This window comes from Arvicola amphibius, chromosome 7, assembly GCF_903992535.2.
Source record: "Arvicola amphibius chromosome 7, mArvAmp1.2, whole genome shotgun sequence".
NCBI lineage: Eukaryota > Metazoa > Chordata > Mammalia > Rodentia > Cricetidae > Arvicola > Arvicola amphibius.
In genome coordinates, this window is record NC_052053.1 from 117,782,313 (window position 1) to 117,803,005 (window position 20,693).

A 20,693-nucleotide genomic window follows, 5' to 3' on the forward strand; every position below is an offset into this window, starting at 1 on the left:
CAGCTCAAGAATAATTTGAAAAATAAAGAATAGGAGCACTACAGAAAATGCCTCCTGGTCTTATTTATAAAACTCCTAACTTTTTACTTTCTTAGTTTAAAATGAAGGAGAAACCTACATACGTCCTACTCAGACGATCTTTGCTGTCACAAATTTAGGAAGCTTACTTGTATTTTGATGATGTTATAGTCAATGTCGGTGTTAAAAACATCTACTTATAACACAAACCCTAACATGTATCCCTTAGCCTTTCTGCAGTGCCGAACATGTTCTCTAATAAAATTCTTCAATTATCACAAATGTTTGTCTTCAATAAACGCAAACTCATAATGTTTACCACTACACCATCACCCTTTGGGAAAGAAAAAAATCTAAACCAATGCTCTTTAATTTGCTCTCAAATGCATTAAAATCATATTCAAAATAATTTCTTATGTAAACTATAAATTAAATCAAAATATTAAAAAGTCCTGTCATGAAGTTTAAAATGTACAGCACATTTTCTTTGACCTTGATGTCAGAGTCTTATTTTTCAATTCATATCTTGTACACTGTAAGTTAATTGCTTTTGGAAAGTACTTATTATTCATGTAAAAATTAATGTGCCAATGTGTTTAAATCCTCTTAAATGACCATTCATGCATCTATCGTCTTTAAGTACCAATGAAATCTGTCAAAAGACATCAATGCAAAATGATCTTAAAGAAAGTTCTAAGATTTTTTTTCTGCTAACATGATTTTCATATTCACCAACTTTACTTAAATTCCATTAATTTTTTAAGCTACTTTTAATAAATTCACCAAGTAAAATTTTTAGGCCTCATAGTCTGTCATTTGTGTTCCAGCTGACATTATGAATATTAATAACTGTGTTATCCTGATTAAATAGGCTTCATATGAAATCCCTGTGAATCCTATAGCTCAGACATCTCATTTTTCCAACTCTTTATGAATTTGGATTCAGACATTAAACTGGAAAAATCTTAAAAAGCAGATTTAATGGCACATTTGCATATTCTTAATCAAAAATTAGATGTTTTAACGGTCCAAACAATTAATGTATCTATATTTTGTAACAAGAATGTATTTCTATAAACATATAATATATTTTACCCTTCTATCTTTTTAAGAAAAGGATTAAGAATAATAAAATATTGACTATTATCCCTAGGAACTTCATATTAATAACTTACATTCAGAAAAAATACAGATTTATATTAAAAATAACTGAATATTAGAGTATGCACTAAGATAAATGCAGCTTGCTAATAAAAATGTTAACTTATAGACAAGTTAATTGCTTAATTATTAGTAATTTATAGGAAGTAAATTTACATCAATAAACAAAATAAAATTCAATTCAAGGCAAAACTGTAAGTTGTGCTAGAAGAATACCTTGTTTCTGAAAAACTAATAAAATGAACATATTATAATATTAGCCTTCTTCATTAAAATTTTCTCTATCCTTAATCCTTAAACTTATTCCTCCAAGTTACTTTTAATTCTCCAAGGAATAAGTTTTGCTATGAAGAATAAAAGAAAAAGAAAACTTAAGCAAACTCCACACCTCCTTTTCTCTATAAGTACATGGGAATCTCAATGTATGATACAGTTATCTATACTTACCAAATATATAGATTGAAGAATTTAAACAAACATGTATATGCTCCCAAATATGGCTTTACCTCTGTTTACTCAGCATTAAAACACTTCATGAAATAAAATTTATTCATAGTTTACTCTGAAATTTCAGATTTATCTAAAAGATAATAATTCTAACATTGGACTTTTAAAATTAGTATTTTTAGAGAGGTTTTTTTTTAAGTAGGAATTCATTCTCCAGTGTTATAGCACCCAAGAATTAAAAAACTATGCATAAAGATGTTTTGTTTGCATGTATCACCTATGCATGCCTCAGTGCCTACTGAGCCAGAAAAGGGTGTCATATCCCTGAGACTGAAATCTCAGATGGCTATTAGCCATCATATGGGTGCTGGAAATTGAACCCAGGCCCTCTGGAGAAGCATCCAGTTCTCTTAACCCCTGAGCCATTTCTCCAGGCCCTTCAAGGTTTTTAAAACTTATTTTAAATAAGAAATAATCTTTCTTTATAAAAACTACATTTTCACAAAGTTTTTTTTTTTGTTTGTTTGTCTTTTGTTGTTGTTTTCTGACTTTGGTTCTTTGAACAAAATAATCTCCTCCTAACTGAATCATGAGTTTACATATGCTAAATTTGTGTCAAACTAGGAATCATTTGTAATTCTACAATGTATCCAATGACAAATTTCAAATTTTGTGTTTTCCAAGTTTAGGAATGTTGACAGCTTCTGTAAACAGTTTCATTAAATGGACAAAAGGAAGCACCATATATCCAAGATCCAATTATCTTGTCACATGATGTAACATAAGTACAACATAAGCATATGATCTAACCAGCTTTTCATCTTACTGTAGAAAATCCCTCAAATATTTATAAACCCTGGTGCATTGTTTTTCCAAAAGAATTTCTTTCAGCCAACTGCCAACTTACACACAACAGCAGCTAGAGCTCCTCGGAGTTAGAAGAGCAAGAGGAGGTTCTAAGGGCAAATGCTGACCCTTCAGTCACACTAGACTTGTGCTCCTCATACACGCCTGGGTAACCCTTGCCTTCATGCCTCTTGTCCTTGCTATTCCCTCTGCCTAGACTCTTCCCTAGACCTCTGCAGCTTTTCTCATCCAGCCATGGCTAGGAAGCCATCACTTCAGAAAGAAGTTGCCTAGGCTTCTTATCTAAATTTAGATCACATTAACTACATTGCTGTCTTCACAAACCTAATTTAGTTAGACTTTATTTCTTTGTTTCTGATATATCTCAACAACTTTATCCATGGACGATACAGAGAAACGGGCCTCTGATTTTCTGCATCTCTGTTTCCTTGGGAGTTGTGTAACAAGTGCCAGGGATGTGATGAGCAGATGGCAGGTGGACAGAAGACAGGCAGAACTGGAATGAATAAAAGTCCATCAGTAAAGAACTGGTCAAAGAAAATATGATCCAAGTATAACATGCTAAACCAATAAGGTTTATATCACAAACACAAGAGGTATACATAAAACATATGGAAAATTCGTTTAACAAATATTAAGCAGTTATATACTATGAACCACACTGTTCTAACAGATAAAAAATAATGCAGATTTTCCATAGAAATATATACTTTGTCAAAACAATACAAAAACTGTGTGGGTACATTAAAATCAGTAAAAATTTTAATTATATTTATATCTAAGTATGCTTAAATAAACAAAGTTTTTTCTTCAACATGAACACACATGAAATTATTTATAGTGAATTATCTGCAGAAAAGGTCTTAGAGTTAGAAGGAAAGATTGTGACAATCATAGAAAGAAATGTTTACTTCATATCTTTAACTATAATGTTGTTTTAGTGTGTGTGTGAATTGTTTTAATCTAAAAATATTTAAATATTTATAAGTAACTTCGTGATTTAACTGGACACCATCCAGGCATCACATTGCACCCGAAGGGGCAAACATAAACAGAGAAGAAGCATCTTTAGTGACTCCCTCACTAACCTTTTATAATTTTTATATTTTGTTGCAGTTATTTGCTTGCTTGAATCAAGTATATGAAAAAGCTAAAAAAAAAATTAATTGATATGGCAAGGGTTTCTTGCAAACCTGTACTGACCAAACTGTATTTCAGTCCTGGGGAATAAACCTTGCACATACTAACCAAGTACAGGTCCTTGAGCTACACATCAGCACTTGGTTTTTATCAGCCATGCTTGAACTCTATGGAGAGCATGGTGGCCTCAAACTCAGTAACCTTTTGACTTAGGCTCCTGAGCACTGGGCTCACAGGCTCATTTTAAAGGCTGTGTCAGCACATCTGGCATAACCGTTTCTTAAAATCACATTTCTTAGTTCAACTAGGAACCACTGGTAATAGTCTCAGAACTCAGGAATCTGCGGTTTTAAAACTTACAATGAAAAATAATTATACTACATTATGACCATTTTCTGCAACAAATAATTTCTCTTTGATATATTACTTTAGTCATAACAATTTTCTTTTTTAAAAAGACTATTTCCTATCACTAAAGTCATTGTAATAGAGAATACATCTGTCAACTTGGCTGAGTCAGCTGCTTGACCAAGCAATAATTTACCTGTGCCCATAAGGTCTATCTGGATAAGCCCAACATTTGAAATCAACAGACTTGGTAAAATTAACTGTCCTCCCTAATGAGAGCGCACCATGAAGCCAATCAGTGGAAGAGCTGCTGAACAAAAAGGTTGACTGTACAGAGAAGACTGCCCGACAGCCTTCCCTGGAACAGGCTTGTTTGAGCTCCAGACCACTAGGCTTCCACCTCAGACCACCGCCGTCAAGACTCATGGTTCTGAGGCCTGCAGAGAGGCTCTCCATACTTACCAGGACTGCAGATCTTGTGACTTGTCAGTCGTCATAAGGCATGAGACAATTCCTTACACTAAATCAATTCCACACATTCATTCACTCTTCATTCATTCCTCTACCATCCACTTGCTCTCTGAACTACCCAAATAGTCATGAAAGGTCATCAAATTCAGAAAAAATTAAGTATTATTGTTTTACATTTCCAAAGTTTGCAAAAAAAAAAAAAAGAGCATACACTATTGAAGGTGTAGCAGCCTTCAATGAAATTGCCAACAACACTTGAGAATACAAGGCATGGCACAGCCCAATGGTTTAAGAACAACAGCAAAACTAAAACTAGTATTATTTTCAGAGGGCTAATCATATACCAGGATTTTATAAAATATCCTGAAACGTTTTGCTCCAAGCCAAACTAAATTAAATCACTTAATCTAGCACAGAACAGACTATAAAAGCAGAGTCAGCTTATAGAATAGTTTCTCCCGGGAACAAACAGCCTGTTTTCTTAAGATTCATGTGGGTGCCAAGTTCTGATGCAATGGCATACTCCTGCACACAAAAGCTTACATTGCCACACAACTAATTGAAGTTCTTGGCATAGCTGAGATAGAAAGCATTAGAGCAGGTCAAATCAATCTCTAATGACAATTTTTAAGCACAGCCACTTGAAATCAAATAAAACAGCTACCAGAGAAATCCTTCTAAAATAAATAAAAAACTAATCATATAAATATCCAACTGATTCCATATCATAACAAACTTTTATCTAATTGAAAAAATTTATTTAATAAAATTCCATAGTTTAAAGTTTAGCTATGCACACTAATAAAGGAAGACATTAATAGAGGCCCATAAATGAGAATAGATACAGTGCTAATATGAACAGTTAAGCAGAGTTTTTAACAATAACAGTCCCATAACTCATACTGTTTAGCTAGGCAACTACAGAACCAACTTATTTCCAACACACAATGGTGTATGTAAACTAGACATTTTATTCTATAAACTGTAAGGCTATGGACAGCATCTAAGTTGTAAAATACAATTACTAGAAACAAGTTTTAAATATCCTAAACTAAGTGTCTGGACTATCGCTTGAATTTCTTATCCAGTATCAGAAAGGTCACAGTCAATACCATTCATTTTTCTGAGGAACTACAAATCTCAAGTAAGTTTTGGAGTCAACTTAAACTAATAAACCTTTCCATTAATGAAAAAGTATGTATAGAATCTTAAAATAGTTATTCCATAGGTAATATAAAAATTCATTATTACAAAGAAAAATATAAATAAGAAATCAAGCTATGGAATTTTCCTTGAAAAAGCAAGGAAATTTAACCACTAATACATGTTCTATGGATCTCTTTTTCCAAACCATAAAGAGTATCTTAGGATGTACATATACATATTAAATAAAAATTGCTTTTTAAAAAATTATTTTTACAAAAATTATCTCAAATTGGAAAATTAACTGAATTTAAAATATTACTTACAAAATTAAGTAATAAGCATAGTCCAGACAAAGTATTGAATATATTAATTAATATATACCTTTTTGTTGTTTTTTTGTTTGTTTGTTTTTGAGAAAGCGTTTCTCTGTAGCTTTGGAACCTATCTTGGAATTCACTCTGTAGAACAGTCTGGCCTCGAAAACAAGATCAGTCTGTCTCTGCCTACCTAATGTACCACCACTACTTGGCAATATATGCTTTTTGCTATTTTTAAAAGACATCATCCTCTTCTAGAAATGTCTTTCATTTTTTAAAAAAAAAAAGTTACATCTTTTAGGACAATTTAATTTATATGATAGTAAATTTATGAAATATAATAATTCCTACAAAATACTTTCTTGTAGTAATAACTTTTTATTTTGAGTTTTGTAATAAAATCACTTACAAAACTACAAATACGAAAGCAGAAAATAAGCTGGGTGAAAATGGTGAATACCTTTAATCCAGGTACTTGGGAGGTAGAAGAAGGTGGATATCTGTGAGTTCAAGGCCAGCCTGATCTACAGAGCAAATTCCAGGAGAGCTAGGGCTGTTACACAGAGAAACCCTATCTCAAAAAACAAAAAAGGAAGGAAGGGAGGGAGGGAGGGAGGGACGGACGGAGAGAGGGAGGGAGGGAGGGAAACTTTATCCTGTTATAAGTATTGAAACTACTTCAAAATAAAACAAACATTATATGCCTCCTGATGGATTTATTGGTATTATTGTTCTTGAGCAGAAAGAAAATAAGGAGAGAAATGAGCAGGACAGAAAAACTGTGGGGATGTGAATAATAAAACAAGCTTAGCAGACCTGGCCATAAAGGATGAATGTTGAAGATGCATAAAAGGATTCTGGCGAAGTTTGCAATCTCTGATTACAAAGGGAGAGCAAGAGAGAGACAGCAAGAGAGAGAGAGAGAGAGAGAGAGAGAGAGAGAGAGAGAGAGAGAGAGACAGAGAGACAGAGAGACAGAGAGAGAGAGAGACAGAGAGAGAGAGAGAGAATTTAAGAAGAAAAAACATACTTTTCAGAACTAAAAGTGAACATTCTCTTCTGTCACTTTTGAGTATTTCCTTTTATGTTAAATTATTTTATATGTATTATGATAGAATATCATAAATATAAATACTATATAAATACCTACCCCACAGGATTTCACAACATATAACATTGGGGAAAGACTACAAATTTCTTTTAAGCAAGCAAGAACTGAAAGAAAATGTTTGTAGCTGAATATATGTATTTTTCTTAAACATCTTAGGATGACTCCCTACTTTAAATTTAATAATCAAGAAATGTTGAAGTTGTTATCAGTAGTTTAGTGCATATGAGGAATAGGATAGGCACACTGTCACCGTTAGCAAGCATCTTCTTCACTGTCTTAGCCACTGTGCCACTGCCGTGAAGAGATCATGACCATGGCAACTATTAAAAAGGAAACAATTTAACTGGAGGTGGCTTACAGTTTCAGAGGTTTAGTCTTTTATCATCATGGCAGGGTTATGGTGGCAGGCAGGCTTGGTGCTGGAGATGTAGCTAAGAGCTACATCCTGATCCAAAAGCCAAGAGACTGTGCCTGGCGTGGATGTTTTAAACCTCAAAGTCTACCCCTGGGGACACACTTCCAATAACGGCACACCTAATCCTTCTCAAATAGTGCCACTCCTTGGTGACTAAGCATTCAAATTATGAGCCTATAGAGCCATTCTTATGCACACCTCCACACTCATTAAGTATTCAGCGCCACATGCTACACTTTGGAGTAGCACCTTAATTACATATAGGGCAAGTCATCAGGTTTATTATCTGCTCAAATCATAACTTTAATATGAACCTAAAATAGTTCCTATTTTATTCTAAAGGAAATCACCATCATAGATGGTTCCTTTTTATAGAAGAGTCATATTTCTTATGTACAAAATTTTTTAATTGATAAAGCTGATGGTTTTTAGAAAGGAATAATAAATAGAAATAGTGATAGGAACTAGGGGTAGTTTGAATGTAATTTGTCCCAATAATCTCATAGGGGGCAGCACTTTTAGGAGGTGTTACTTTGTTGGAGTGGGTATGACCTGGCCTTGTTGAAAGAAGTGTGTCACTGTGGGGGTAAGCTGAGGTTTCCTAAGCTCAGGATACTTTCCAGTATCTCAGTCAACTTCCTGCTGCCTTCTGATCAAGATGTAACCAACACATGTCTGCCTGCACATGGCCATGACCCATCGTGATGATAATGGACTGAACCTCGGAAACTGTCAGCAAGTCACCCCAGTTAAATGCTTCCCTTTATAAGAGTTGTCATGGTCACGGTGTCTCTTCGCAGCAATAGAAACACCAACTAAGGTAGGGCTATACAATTCTGCTTCAAAATTTCAACCCTTTTTACCAAGTTATAGTTATTAAACTTATACAAAAACTAACAACAAATGTGGGCAACAAAATTAAGTAAATTATATAACTTATTGCAATGTTTATAAAAACAATGATTCTTCATTGCTCCCTGTGTTCCTGACATTGTCTTGTCAATTACCATGAGGTAATACAGCCAGGGGGATCCTATGCAGAACTAGCACAATGCTGTCTGGAATACCAGCCTCCAAAAATGTGAGCTAAATAAACTATTTTTCTTATTAAGTACCCACCTTCAGGTGTTTCGCTACAATAAGAAAAACAGACTTATATATGTACTTGACAGACATGACTTATAATACAGATATGTGCTAGAAAGAAAAGTGCAGAAGTTTATCCAAATAAAGGCCAATTCACTACCTTAAAAATATTGCTAGTTACACCCCGGTTCCCTAACAGTTGTGGTGGTGACTCACATGCCTGTAAATCCAGCACTCTGCTGACTGAGGTACATATCGGGGTGAAGAGGGGGAGCAAGAAAAAGAGAGGGAAAGAAAGGAAGAGAGAAGGAGGAAGGAAAGGAGAAATACAGACAGAGACAAAGAGAGAGGCCACAGGACTTCCAATACAGGCTACTATATGATATGATTCCTGTGGCTCACCCACAAACCACAACAGACCAATTGTAACAATAATAGTTCCCCTTGAAGTCAGTTGTCAAAAACTACCATGGCCTTACAAACTCAAAGATAAGAGGTGTCATGTCTTTAGCAATCAGTCATAGATAGGGTATTTACATAAAAACAGATCTGAAGGTTATAGATAGGGTCTTTTTATTCCTTTTTGCCAGAGAGCCAATCTTTTATCAGTAACTACCAGCATGCCCTTGCCTACCTTGAGGACAGTAATATATTTGAAAATTAGCCATGTACAGCTTACAGATCGGTAAAAATGTGGGTGATATTATTAAGAGTTAATCTGTACAATGAGCCTTTGGAGAAAATCTGAACACTCAATAGTTTTGGACCATTTGGGTAAAATTTAGCACAAAGGTCTTAGAAAACTAAGTAATAAAAAAACAGAAAATTTAGTATATATATATATAGTTGTTGGCTCAGTGAAAACTAAGGTGCTGAGAAAAAATGGCCAATTTACATTCTTCAAATTACTCACTTGAGCTAATGAAATAAGAGTACTAGTCTTCTCAATCAATGCAAAGACAGGCAAATGATATGGAATGTGCAAATGCACAGGACAAATATTACTGAGGGCAAAATAGTGAGCTAGAAAATTATCTCAGAGTAGTAGTTCAAAGGGGCTGTGGGGACCTTGTGAGATTGCTTAACAGGTTAACGCATTTGCTTTCAAAACTGATAATTCAAATTCAGCCCCTGGTACTCACAAGGTGGAGAGAATTGACTCCCACATGTGGTAGGTGTGTGCACACTCATAAATAAATACCCATAGAAACAGTTGATCTGAATCAGTGGGAGCTCACAGACTCTGGACTGACAGCAGGGGAACCTGCATAGGCCCAAACTAGGCCCTCTGAATGGGGGTAACAGCTGTGTGGCTGAGGCAGACTGGGGCCAATGGCAATGGGACCAGAACTTATCCCCAGTGCTCGAACTATTCTTTTATTGAGTCCATTCTCTTTGGAAGGATGCCTTATTCAGCCCAGATATAAGGGGAAGGACCTGGGTCCTGCCTCAAAGGAATGTCCCAGACTTTGCTCCATAGGAAGCCTTACCCTCTCTGAGGAGTGGATGGAGGCAGTGTGGGTAGAAGGTGGGTAGATTGGGAGGAGGGGAGGTGTTGAGGACTGTGAACCCCTGACCCTGAATTTCCTGTGACCCCCCTGCCTGCCAGAGTAAACAACTTGTTTTCCTATGCCTGCAGCTGCTCTGAGCAAACAACTTGTTTTGCAGCTGCTCTGAGCATGAGACCCTCAGGAGTTCCTGATGGCAGGGGAGTGGTTTCTGGTGGGCTTGCAGCTGAGAGTTAAGGTGTGGCCATTAGTCAAGGATAGCCTATATAAGCTGCCCTAGAACACAATAAAGAGAGCATTCTTGGCTGTCTGTGTGTGTTTCAATCTCCAGGCCCTTGCCCAACTCGTGAACTGTACTGCAGCGTGTGGCACATAGAGCAGGCATGGAATTACAAGGAGGGAAAGTGAACTGGGATTGGTATATAAAATGAGAAAAGACTGTTTTATAAAATAAATTTTAAAAAAAAACATACTGCTCTGGATGAAAAAACAGCTTCCATACATAAAACACGATTTTTAAGAGAGACCATAAAAAAAGATGTGTTGGTACAACAGTAGCACAAATGTTATGGGATTAACTGGCCACTTTTTAAATTAGATTTAAGGCACACTCCATGAGATGGAACCCATTCCTGAAACTTCTACAGTGGTCGAGGACCTGAGACTAGCTAGGTCATAAAAAAAACTCACTACTATTATTCCACTAAACACAGCAATCATAATGACTCAATTGCTATGCCCATACATATATCAAAGCATCACTCAACTCCCATCAGAGAAGCTGTTTCTTTTAGTAATTAACACAGAGACCTACCAACTGGACACTGTGATAAAGCTTTGGAGCATTCAGCCATAAATGTGATCATCAAATCCCTTTTCTCAAGGCTTTGGAAATAATTAACAAGAGGAGGCAGAAAGATTCTTGGAGCCAGTGGTGGTGGAGGGCTCCAAGGAAACAGCATCTTCCAGACACAACAGGAATAATTCACATATAAAGTTGCAGAATCTATGACAGCATATACAAGACTTGCACAGGTTCAAACCACAAAAAACTCCCAGCACAAAGCCTCAGTCCTAACTAAAAATCTATTTGTAATTGATACCTACTGGGAAAGGGAAAACCACTTTTCTTCATTGGTGTGTCAATGGGTAAATCCACAACACTCCAGGGAAGAACCCAAACCCAAAAGTAGTTGGCTAACACTAAATAGACTCATGGTATTTTTGTGATTGCTGTTGTTTTTCTCATTTGTGTGTGTATGTGTGTGCGCGCGCGTGCACGTGTAAGCATGCACATGCATGCACACACATACACACATAAACAAACTTTTTTGTTTGGTTAGTATTTTGGGGTGTTTGCTTTTGCCTTGAGGGTGAGTGCACAAGAAAGCATGATATTGGGTGGGTGGAGACGTGGGAGCTATCTGGAAGAAGTTGGGGAAGAGGAAGATTATGAGCAAAATACATGAAAAATAGTAAGAAAGTTTTACGGCATTCCCCACTGATTCTTCTCCCATGTTCTCTCTGTGAAGTGGTGGCATTGTTCTTGAAGTAACTATTTACATGTACCTGTAGGAAGCAAAGCTAAGCTGATGTATACATTACTGTACATAGCTATGCTAACTTGCTCTAGGAGTACTGGTGTTGGTTTTGTCCAACACAGAACTCAGGTAAGAAAAGCATCAAACACTGATCCTACATTATAGGGTCCAGGGCAAAAAGTTAGAGGTGGAGATGAATGATAGGCCATGCACAGAGAAATTTGAGGAGACCGTGGCAAGTAAACACATGTGTAACACAGCGTGTGCACTGGGATTTTAAAAAGCCACGCAGTCCAGACAAGAAGCATGTTCAGTTAGACAGGAGACATCCTTAAGCTTTCACTGCAGGCTGATGACCAGGCTGAAAGCTATCCTAGCTGAAATCTGAAAGAATGTTCCATCACAGACACAGTCATCTAAGACTGTAAGGCTCCCTGGTGTTCAAGGAACTGTCTAGAAAAACATTGGGTAAACATAAAATAAATGAACAAATACCAGGAATGGTTTGCCAAATAACCTGAAAATTCTCAAAATACACCACCTTCAACACAAAATAAATCACTTTCAACAAGAAATACTAATAGAAATGACTTGAACAGATCTTTCTTCAATAAAGATATATGCTTGGCGAGATAGAAGGTCCATTAAAAAGATGTTCACATCGGCAGCTATTAGGGAAAGACAAATCAAAACTATGAGACATTATTCATGCATGCATGATGACTGACATAATAAAAGTACTGAAAAAAACAAGCCTATGTAAGGATGGGGAGAAAAATGAAAATGTAGGTGCTGCTGGTGGGAATGTAAAATCACACAAAAAGCCAATATATTATGAGTTGCTTTATGAGATACTTTAAAAAGAAAATATAGCTATAGAAGTTTGTAGAACAGAGAATAGATGTTAATAAGGACTCAGAGAAGAGAAAATAGGGAGTCATTACAATTGGGATGATGAGAAGTAGATAGCAGTTAATGTCACTGAACTGTCTAATTAAAATGGGTTTCATGGTATTTTCTAATACATATATGAAATGAGAATGGGATTTTACCCAGAACTAATGAACTGTCTTCTAACTATAACATAGTTAAACACAAAGTGAAGCAGAGACAGAGAGGCAGAGAAAGACACAGAGACAGAAACAGAGACAGAGATGGAGTGATACAAAGATAGAGACAGAGAAACAGACAGAAACTTACTGGCTCTGACCTATAGTTCACAAATTGTGCATAAAAGGCATACTCAAACAATGAAGCAAAGGTCATAATTTAAATTTTCATGGGAAAACAGTGACACCTATTGATCACTGTATGAACTACTACTTTAATATTTACTACTTAGATCTAACTGCTTGCCGTATAGGGATTTTACGTCTTTACAAACCTGTTTTCAGTTGCACAGGGTACCAGATAGCACCCAACTTGCTACACATATACTCAGGAAGTTCTCAAGTGTGATGACTAAGTTTATGTTTAAAAGTTTACAATTACCATGTTTGAGAGAACTATAAAACAAAATTGGACTTCCAAATGTTAAGGGCTGTTTTTGTAATTGCCTAGTTTTTTTTACAATTTTAGCAAAACTATTGTTTATGTACGATAGTGAGTCATAAGGTTAACCACTGTTTCTGCTCCTGTAAACAAGGCTTGTTTTGGTAGAGATTTCCAATACTTTGCAATAAAAAATGTAACCTTCTGCTTGCAGGTAAACAGAATGTAAACTTTATGTTCTTTGCCTTTATAAATCTATAGCATATGTGGCTGTGAGCTACATTTGGAAGTTCTGCCCTGCTCTTAGACTTTGCACCAGTCTCTGAAAAACAGCTTCTTCTTTGTTTAGGATGATTTATAGCCAGACTGGTGAATCTCTGAATGACCCCAGACCCATAAAGAAAGTGTTTATAACTCCAACCTATGCAGCTGACTAATACTATTTATGAGTGTTACTCCATCACCAAGTAGTTTTGTTTTGTTTTAGCATTTTGAGACTAAGTCTGGTTATAATTCACATGGCCTTAAACTCACAATCTTTCTCAAACTGCCTCCTGAGTGCTTGGGATTACATGTGCAAACCATTGGACCAACTGCCAGTATTACAATTATTTTTCTATCAAATCATGTAACTTTTGCTGGGAATAAACAAAATCAGAGGTGCCAGTCTCTTGCCTCAGCAATGCAAGTGGCAGAGCACCTTGAACTTGGGATGGGAAGAGATTCCACGGGCTGTAAGAAAATGGCAGACAAGATGGTCATGGGGGAAATCACAAGCTTCCATAAGGCCAATCTGAAGAAAACTAAGACACAGGAGAGGAACATCCTGCCAACCAAAGAGACCACTAAGCAGGATAAGTAGAGTGAAATGTCTTAACAGCCTAGACTAGAGGATTTCTCCCTACCCTATTGCACCCCACCAGGGCATTTCCAAGATCACTTCATCATGTAGAAGAAGAGCTGCCTGCAAGATTAGGCCAAAAAGTGAACTGTGAACCTGGGCACTCCGAGCCAATGCCACCAGCACATGGGTTTCTGAAGGGGGACTCCTGACTAATTGAGCTGCTAAATGAAACCAGTTTGCCCTGGGATATTATAGAAAAATGTATGACTGGTGAAAATAAAACATACCTTATGTCCAAAAAAAAAATCAGAGATGTCAGCAAATAGCTGAACTGCCCATCACAGATAAGCAGTGCAGCCAATTCAAGGCATACATGAGGAGGAAAATTAGAAACTAAACTGAAACTCGGGAGGCAGACGCAGGAGGATCTCTGAGTTCGAGGCCAGCCTGGTCTACAAGAGCTAGTTCCAGGACAGGCTCTAGAAACCACAGGGAAACCCTGTCTCAAAAAACAAAAAAAAAAAAAAAAAAAAAAAAAAAGAAACTAAACTGAATAATAATAAAAACAACAAACAATAATAATAAACATACTATACCATAAGCAACAATTTTATTGCCTTTCAAGAAGAACTACTCAAAGTAAAAGGTAAGTAACTCATTAGCATAACACTGAAACTGGAAGTTTAAAAAGATGAATAAAGAAGATATGTAACTAAACTGATGAAATAATATAAAGTTTTTTTTAGGTCAAAATATAATTACATTATTTTCTCCTTCCCTTTCCTCCCTCAGGTACCTCACCTGTACCCCCTTGCTCCCAATAACAAATATATGTGTATACATATGCATATGTATGCATTTCAGACCTTTAGTGATATTTGTATGCATATAATTCCAGGACTGAGCACTAAGCATTGGCTAACCAATTAGTGGGCTCATCCCTGAGGAAGACTATTATTCTTGCTCTCAGCATTCCTTAGTTGCCTGTAGTTCTGTGACTATGGGTGGGATTCCATGAGATTTCCACCTTCCTAGCATGTCTACTGGTCTTGTACTTCATGTCTTGCTTGGACAGTCAGATTGTTGAGGTGAAGCTTCCCTGCTATTTCTAGGAGACACAATCTCACAGTAGCTTCCTGGTTATGTAACTCTTAGATCTTTTCACCCCCTTATGTGATGTTTCCTGACCCTTGGGTACTAAAGTTGTGTTGTAGATGTTTATAAATGAGGCTGGGAAGCCTAAGATCACTTGTTCTCTGCATTTTGACTAGTTGTTTTCCTGTAATGATCTGTCTGTTGCAAAGAAACACACCTCAACCACAAAGACAGACACCTACTCAGAGTAAAGGGTTGGGAAAAGGTTTACCAAGCAAATGGACCTAAGAAACAAGCCGGTGTGGCCATACTAATTTCTAACAAAGTTGACTTCAAACTAAAATCAATCAGAAGAGATGGAAAGGGACACTTTATACTCATAACGGGAAAAATCCTTCAGAATGAAGTCTCAATCCTGAATATCTATGCCCCTAATATAAAAGCACCCACTTATGTAAAGAAACATTACTAGAACTCAAGGCAGCCATCAAACCTCACACATTAATAGTAGGAGACTTCAACACTCCTCTCTCACCAATGGACAGGACAATCAGACAGAAACCTAACAGAGAATTTTGTTTGCTTTCTTACAACCATTTTAACTGGGATAAGATGTTTTCAATATTAAGGCAAATTTAATGATTATTTAAGTTTTCTTTAAAAAGACACAGACACTTTAAAATATATACTTTAACAAACCATATAAAATATGGTATTATATAAATATGTTCTAAAACACATAGCCATTGCTGAAAATAGCTAAATAGAACTAATAAATGTGTAACTTACTTCCCATTTTTAATCTACTCTCAGAAATTTTCAAGAAAATAAACAGTTATTGACTTTAGACATTAGGTTGCAGGATAGATCTCTTGATTTATTCCTAACTGAAATTTTGCATCCTCTGATCCTTATCTTCTCCCATACCGCTGGCCCACTTCTGGTAACTACCCATTCACCTTTCTACATTTTATTCCACTTTTCCATATTTAATATATAAATGAGATCACAATCTAGTTATAATTCTGTTACAAACACTTAAAATAATGCCAAAATATTAACCATTAATGAAACTAAGATTCTTTTTATTTTTATTGTTATTAATATTACATATAATGTGTATAATATTAATATATTATTATTAATGTATTAGTATCTGAGGAATTTGTACAACGTCTTTTGACCATATTCACATTTTCCAAGATCCACTCCCTCCTTCCATACCCACCCAGCTTAGTGTCTTATTTTTTTTTTTTAGCCATCAAGTCTAATTTGTACTACCCATACATATTTGAATGTGTGGCCTTCCACTGGAAGTAGTCAACTTACATGGGGCAACACTCTTAAAGAAGCAGATTTTCCCTCACCCAGCAGCTATCAATTGCCAATGGCGCCTCTGTTAGTGGTAGGACTTCATGGCCACCTCTCCTCTCCACACTGAGATTTAGTCTGGTTTGAGTTTGCACAACGATCACACAAACCCAACAATTTTTTAATCATGATACAAAATTATGTACATATAACTCAATAAAAACACACTAAAATCAGTTACCAGTATAAAGACTTAAATTAACAGTAGTAAAAGTAACTAATTTTTCCTGTTAGTTTAATTTCTACAATCATGCAAAAATTTAATATATAATTTACCTGTAGTATCTTTATGTTGTTGATTTAAATGTATTACTATTCATTTATCTACTAAACTATGAAGTGAATTTATTTGTATAGTAAACTTGAAATATTTATGAGTTTTTAAGTACATTAATATCAATAGCATCCACTGGGAAAGAATGTGGTATAAAATATATAGACACATACAAATATGTCATATACATATATACATAGATACAAACACACATTTGGTATACTTGGTATAACCACACACACACACACACATACACAGTGGTAGTGAGAAAATATTCCCATTCGGAAAGGTAAGAATGGGTGCATAACAAAAGGAGATTAGAACAAAGCAAGACCCATACTTAGCAGCACAAGAACGCTGAAGTAATCTATATGGCATCTGAGACTCTAATGGAATCATTTGAGCTCCTATGGGCTTGGGTAGTCCTGCCCTTCCAGTCTGCAGCATTCACACTGTCTAGAAAATCAGTCCCATTTCACTCCTGAAGCTTTCCTCAATGGGGATATGTCATCTCTAACACCGAGAGGTCCCTACTACAAGTAAGGCTTTATCTTTATAGCTTAACCCAACGTCTTCTCAACATCTCTTGAAAGGAATCTAATAGTGCCACACAGTGCCTGGCCTCGGAAGCTTTCATGAATCAGGTGCAAGTTGTCAGAATTCCTCACTCTACTGAGTTCAGATGTCAGCTCCAGATATAGAATATTATCCCCTGGGCCATAACTGCAATGGCCACAATGCCTTAGTGCCTACATCTGAGAAAATAATTTCCTAGGCAGTTGATTTCAAGCAGAAAACCCCTTCAGCACCATGATAAATTCAGGCTGGCTCCTTTTAAAGGAATTTGTATTTTCAGTGGGTAGGGTCTTGCCTTCCGTCCAAGTGCAGTACACTAAGTTTCTCTTTGACACTGACAGCATCAACAATTACAGCATTCTGCATCCACACTTGCCGGTTAGCATATTTAATTCCCTCATACTACCTTCCTCACTGAACCTTTTTCCTCTTTTTGTTTTTCAGTCTCCTCTCTCTCTCTCTCTCTCTCTCTCTCTCTCTCTCTCTCTCTCTCTCTCTCTCTCTCTCTCTCTCGCTTGCTCGCTCTCTCGACTTAGATAAGAGCAGTGAGCAGAGGGAATGGAGAGAGACTTAGCAGTTAAGGGCATGCACTGCTCTTAAAGAGTACCAGAGTTAAATTCCCAGCACTCATATGGCAACTCACAAGCATCTGTATCTCCAGCTCCAGTGGATCCAGCACCTCTGACTGCCACGGGGACCCACTCACAGACAAATACCCTTGATTAAAATGAATTAATTAAAAAAAACACAGTCTGAATATTGTTATAAGGTAAAAACAGTGAAGTCAGGAATTCTAAATATAAGAGAACTTGTGATGGGCTATAGGAAAGCCGAACTAAACCAGACAAGAGGAAGGACCTGCCCTGCTGGGGAGTGGAGGGGAGCCAGTCTCAGCTGGTACCAGCAGGCTCCTGAAGAGCTCTCAACAGGGCACCACTGTCCTTGCCTCTAGTAAATATCTCTTCTTCAAATGTGGCTGGTTGTAGCAACAGTGATTTGTGGTTAAGGACAGCTTCTAAGAAATTCTTCTGTATTCCAGGAAAAAGACCACTGTGGTGGGAAAGGGGAAGGGAAGTGGTAGACGAAAAATTCTAGTCCCGATTCTGAAGGCCAGCCTATTACTGCCCAGCTCCGTCTGCTCTCACACGGGAGGATGTACTTTCACCTCCACTTGCTAAAAATACATTTTGACTGCCTGTTCAACCTAGGTCCTGATGAGAATTCTGTGCCCTCCAGAGTACAAGAACCAAGACAGCTGCCATGGCTGGGATCAGAAAGAATCCAGGTGAGTAAACTTCCCCGTAACACTATTTTGTCTTGAAATTTCCTCTTCCGATATATAATTAGAGCATTATTTTGGAAATGCAGTCTCACTCAAATCCTCAGGATATCGGCAGAATACAGCCAGGGTTTTGGTTGTTGTTGTTGTTGTTTGTTTGTTTTCCAGAATACAGTATAAATGGCCTGTTCCCATTCCAGATAGTCTTTGTACCCCTCTGAAACCTCTGAGCCCAGCCATCACCATCCACATTTCTCTTGGCATTCTGGTCTCCCAGACCCCCAACACAATGGATCTAGAATTCCTTAAACACGAGCTCCAACCCCTTCCACTTTCCTCCCACCAATCAGTTCCAAAGGCCTATGAACTGTACAATTTCACCTTAGCAACAGCTCCATTTCTTGGTGCCATTTTTTTTTTTTTTGAGCAAAGACCTAACAGAGCAACTTTTAAAGGGGAAGGTTTATCATACAGTTTGAGAAGATCCAGTCCATCAGAGTGGCTGAAGCACAGTGCAGGAAGCATGAGATGGTAGTCACACTGCATCCACAGTCAAAAACTGCATGAAATCTAACCATCATTACTAGAAGGCTGGCTGAATTAGACCACAGCCATTCCTATGCCTACTTCGCTATATTTGGGCAGCCTAAGTTGTAGCCAGTGTGGGCAGAAATAATAAAAATCAGTTTCAGGACTCACCCTGAAGGCATTCAGTGAGCTCCTACTCTTCAACACTTACACATCTGAAAATTCTGCAATGGTGGCATCACAAGCCCACGCTCTGCTGTGACTTAAGTGTGCTTTAAGCGGCTCGTGTGCTAGAGGCGTGGCCCTCAGTAAAACAGTGCGGGGAAGTGATGCAGAACCACTCCCAGGGCAGAGCCTAGTGGGATTCCACTGAGAAAAAAATGCCCTCTGTAATGGATTTCTTTGGTTCTCACAGAAAGCTGTTATGAAAGAACAAGCCATGGGCCTGTGTCCCAGGGTTTCTGTTGCTGTAATGAAATACCATGAACAAAAGCAAAGTCAGGAAGATATATCGTTTGTAGTCTATCACCCAGGAAAGTCAGGGCAAGAACATGGAGGCGGGAGCTGATGCAGAGACCGTGTAGGGGTGCTGCTTATGGGGTTGCTCCTCAAGGTTTGCTCAGCCTGCTTTCTTATATACTCCGGGACCATCTGACCAGGATGGCACCACCCAATGAGCTGGGTCCCATCATATTGATCACTAATTAAGAAAATGCACCACAGGTCAATCTCAATAGAGGTTCCCTTTTCCCAAATTGACTCCAGCTTGTGCCAAGTTTAAATAAAATTAGCAGCACAGCTGCAGGATGGCTCAGTGGGTAAAGCCATTTGCCTCCAAGCCTGTCAACCACATGGCGGAAGGAGCGAACTGATTTCTGTGCAAGTTGTCCTCTGAGTTCCTCGTGTGAACTGTGGCACACATGTGCACATGTGCACACACTCTACAGGAGCAATCAAGTTTTACAATTAATGTCTTTGTTCTGCTCCAGTACGGATTAGATGAAATAATTAACTATACTGGAAAAAAACTTCAAAAAACTTAATAAATGAGACTATGTTAAACGATAACTACTTTGGAAGAAACAGATCATTTCATTTGGTGATCAAGTACTCTCTAAGAAGCAGGTACAGGCATGACTGTGAATAGGAGTCAACAAAAAACTGTGAAACTTGATACTATGTGAAATACTCTGGGCTTTTTGTTGCTTTGTTTAAAACTATTATGTTCTGGATTTGAGTATGAACTTTGTTGATGACAATGACATTGTGTCTCATTGTCAAAAGGTTAGACAGTCCAGAAAATTAAACTGAATAAATTAAATGTGGTTAAGACAGAAGGGCCAGATCTACAAACAGAACCCTTTCAACAAAAATTAGGCAAAGCCTAGAAGACAATATCAATGCCTGCATGGATACAACATCTACTGTGCAGAAGCAGAGGGAAGCACAGCAGCAAAACCGTGTCTGTGAACCAGGAGAATCCTCCAAACCAACAGCTAAGCTCTCTGGAGACAAATGAATCAGGTTTGAAAGCTATAGCATTTATCTAGGAACTCTCAAACACTTGACAGATGTCCTCTCAACATCATGCAGAAACTTGAAATGGAATTCAGACTTGACAGAAAGGCAATAACAAACAGAGTGGAGGGGAACAGGTAG

The 20,693-nt window shown here is 37.2% G+C and overlaps 2 protein-coding genes across 2 annotated transcripts in view; one reads left to right on the top strand and one right to left on the bottom strand.

The window, feature by feature from the left end:
* Mipol1 (mirror-image polydactyly 1) overlaps nucleotides 1–20,693 on the bottom strand; it is a 204,244-nt gene that overhangs the window by 175,200 nt on the left and 8,351 nt on the right.
* LOC119818428 (thymosin beta-10-like) lies at nucleotides 13,810–13,929 on the top strand. Its single transcript, XM_038335747.1, has one exon. It carries the CDS (start codon nucleotides 13,810–13,812, stop codon nucleotides 13,927–13,929), a length of 120 nt encoding a protein of 39 aa, XP_038191675.1.

Excerpts from the sequence above, each read along its gene's own strand:
- LOC119818428 (XM_038335747.1), top strand. The coding sequence starts at position 13,810 with ATGGCAGACAAGATGGTCATGGGGGAAATCACAAGCTTCCATAAGGCC.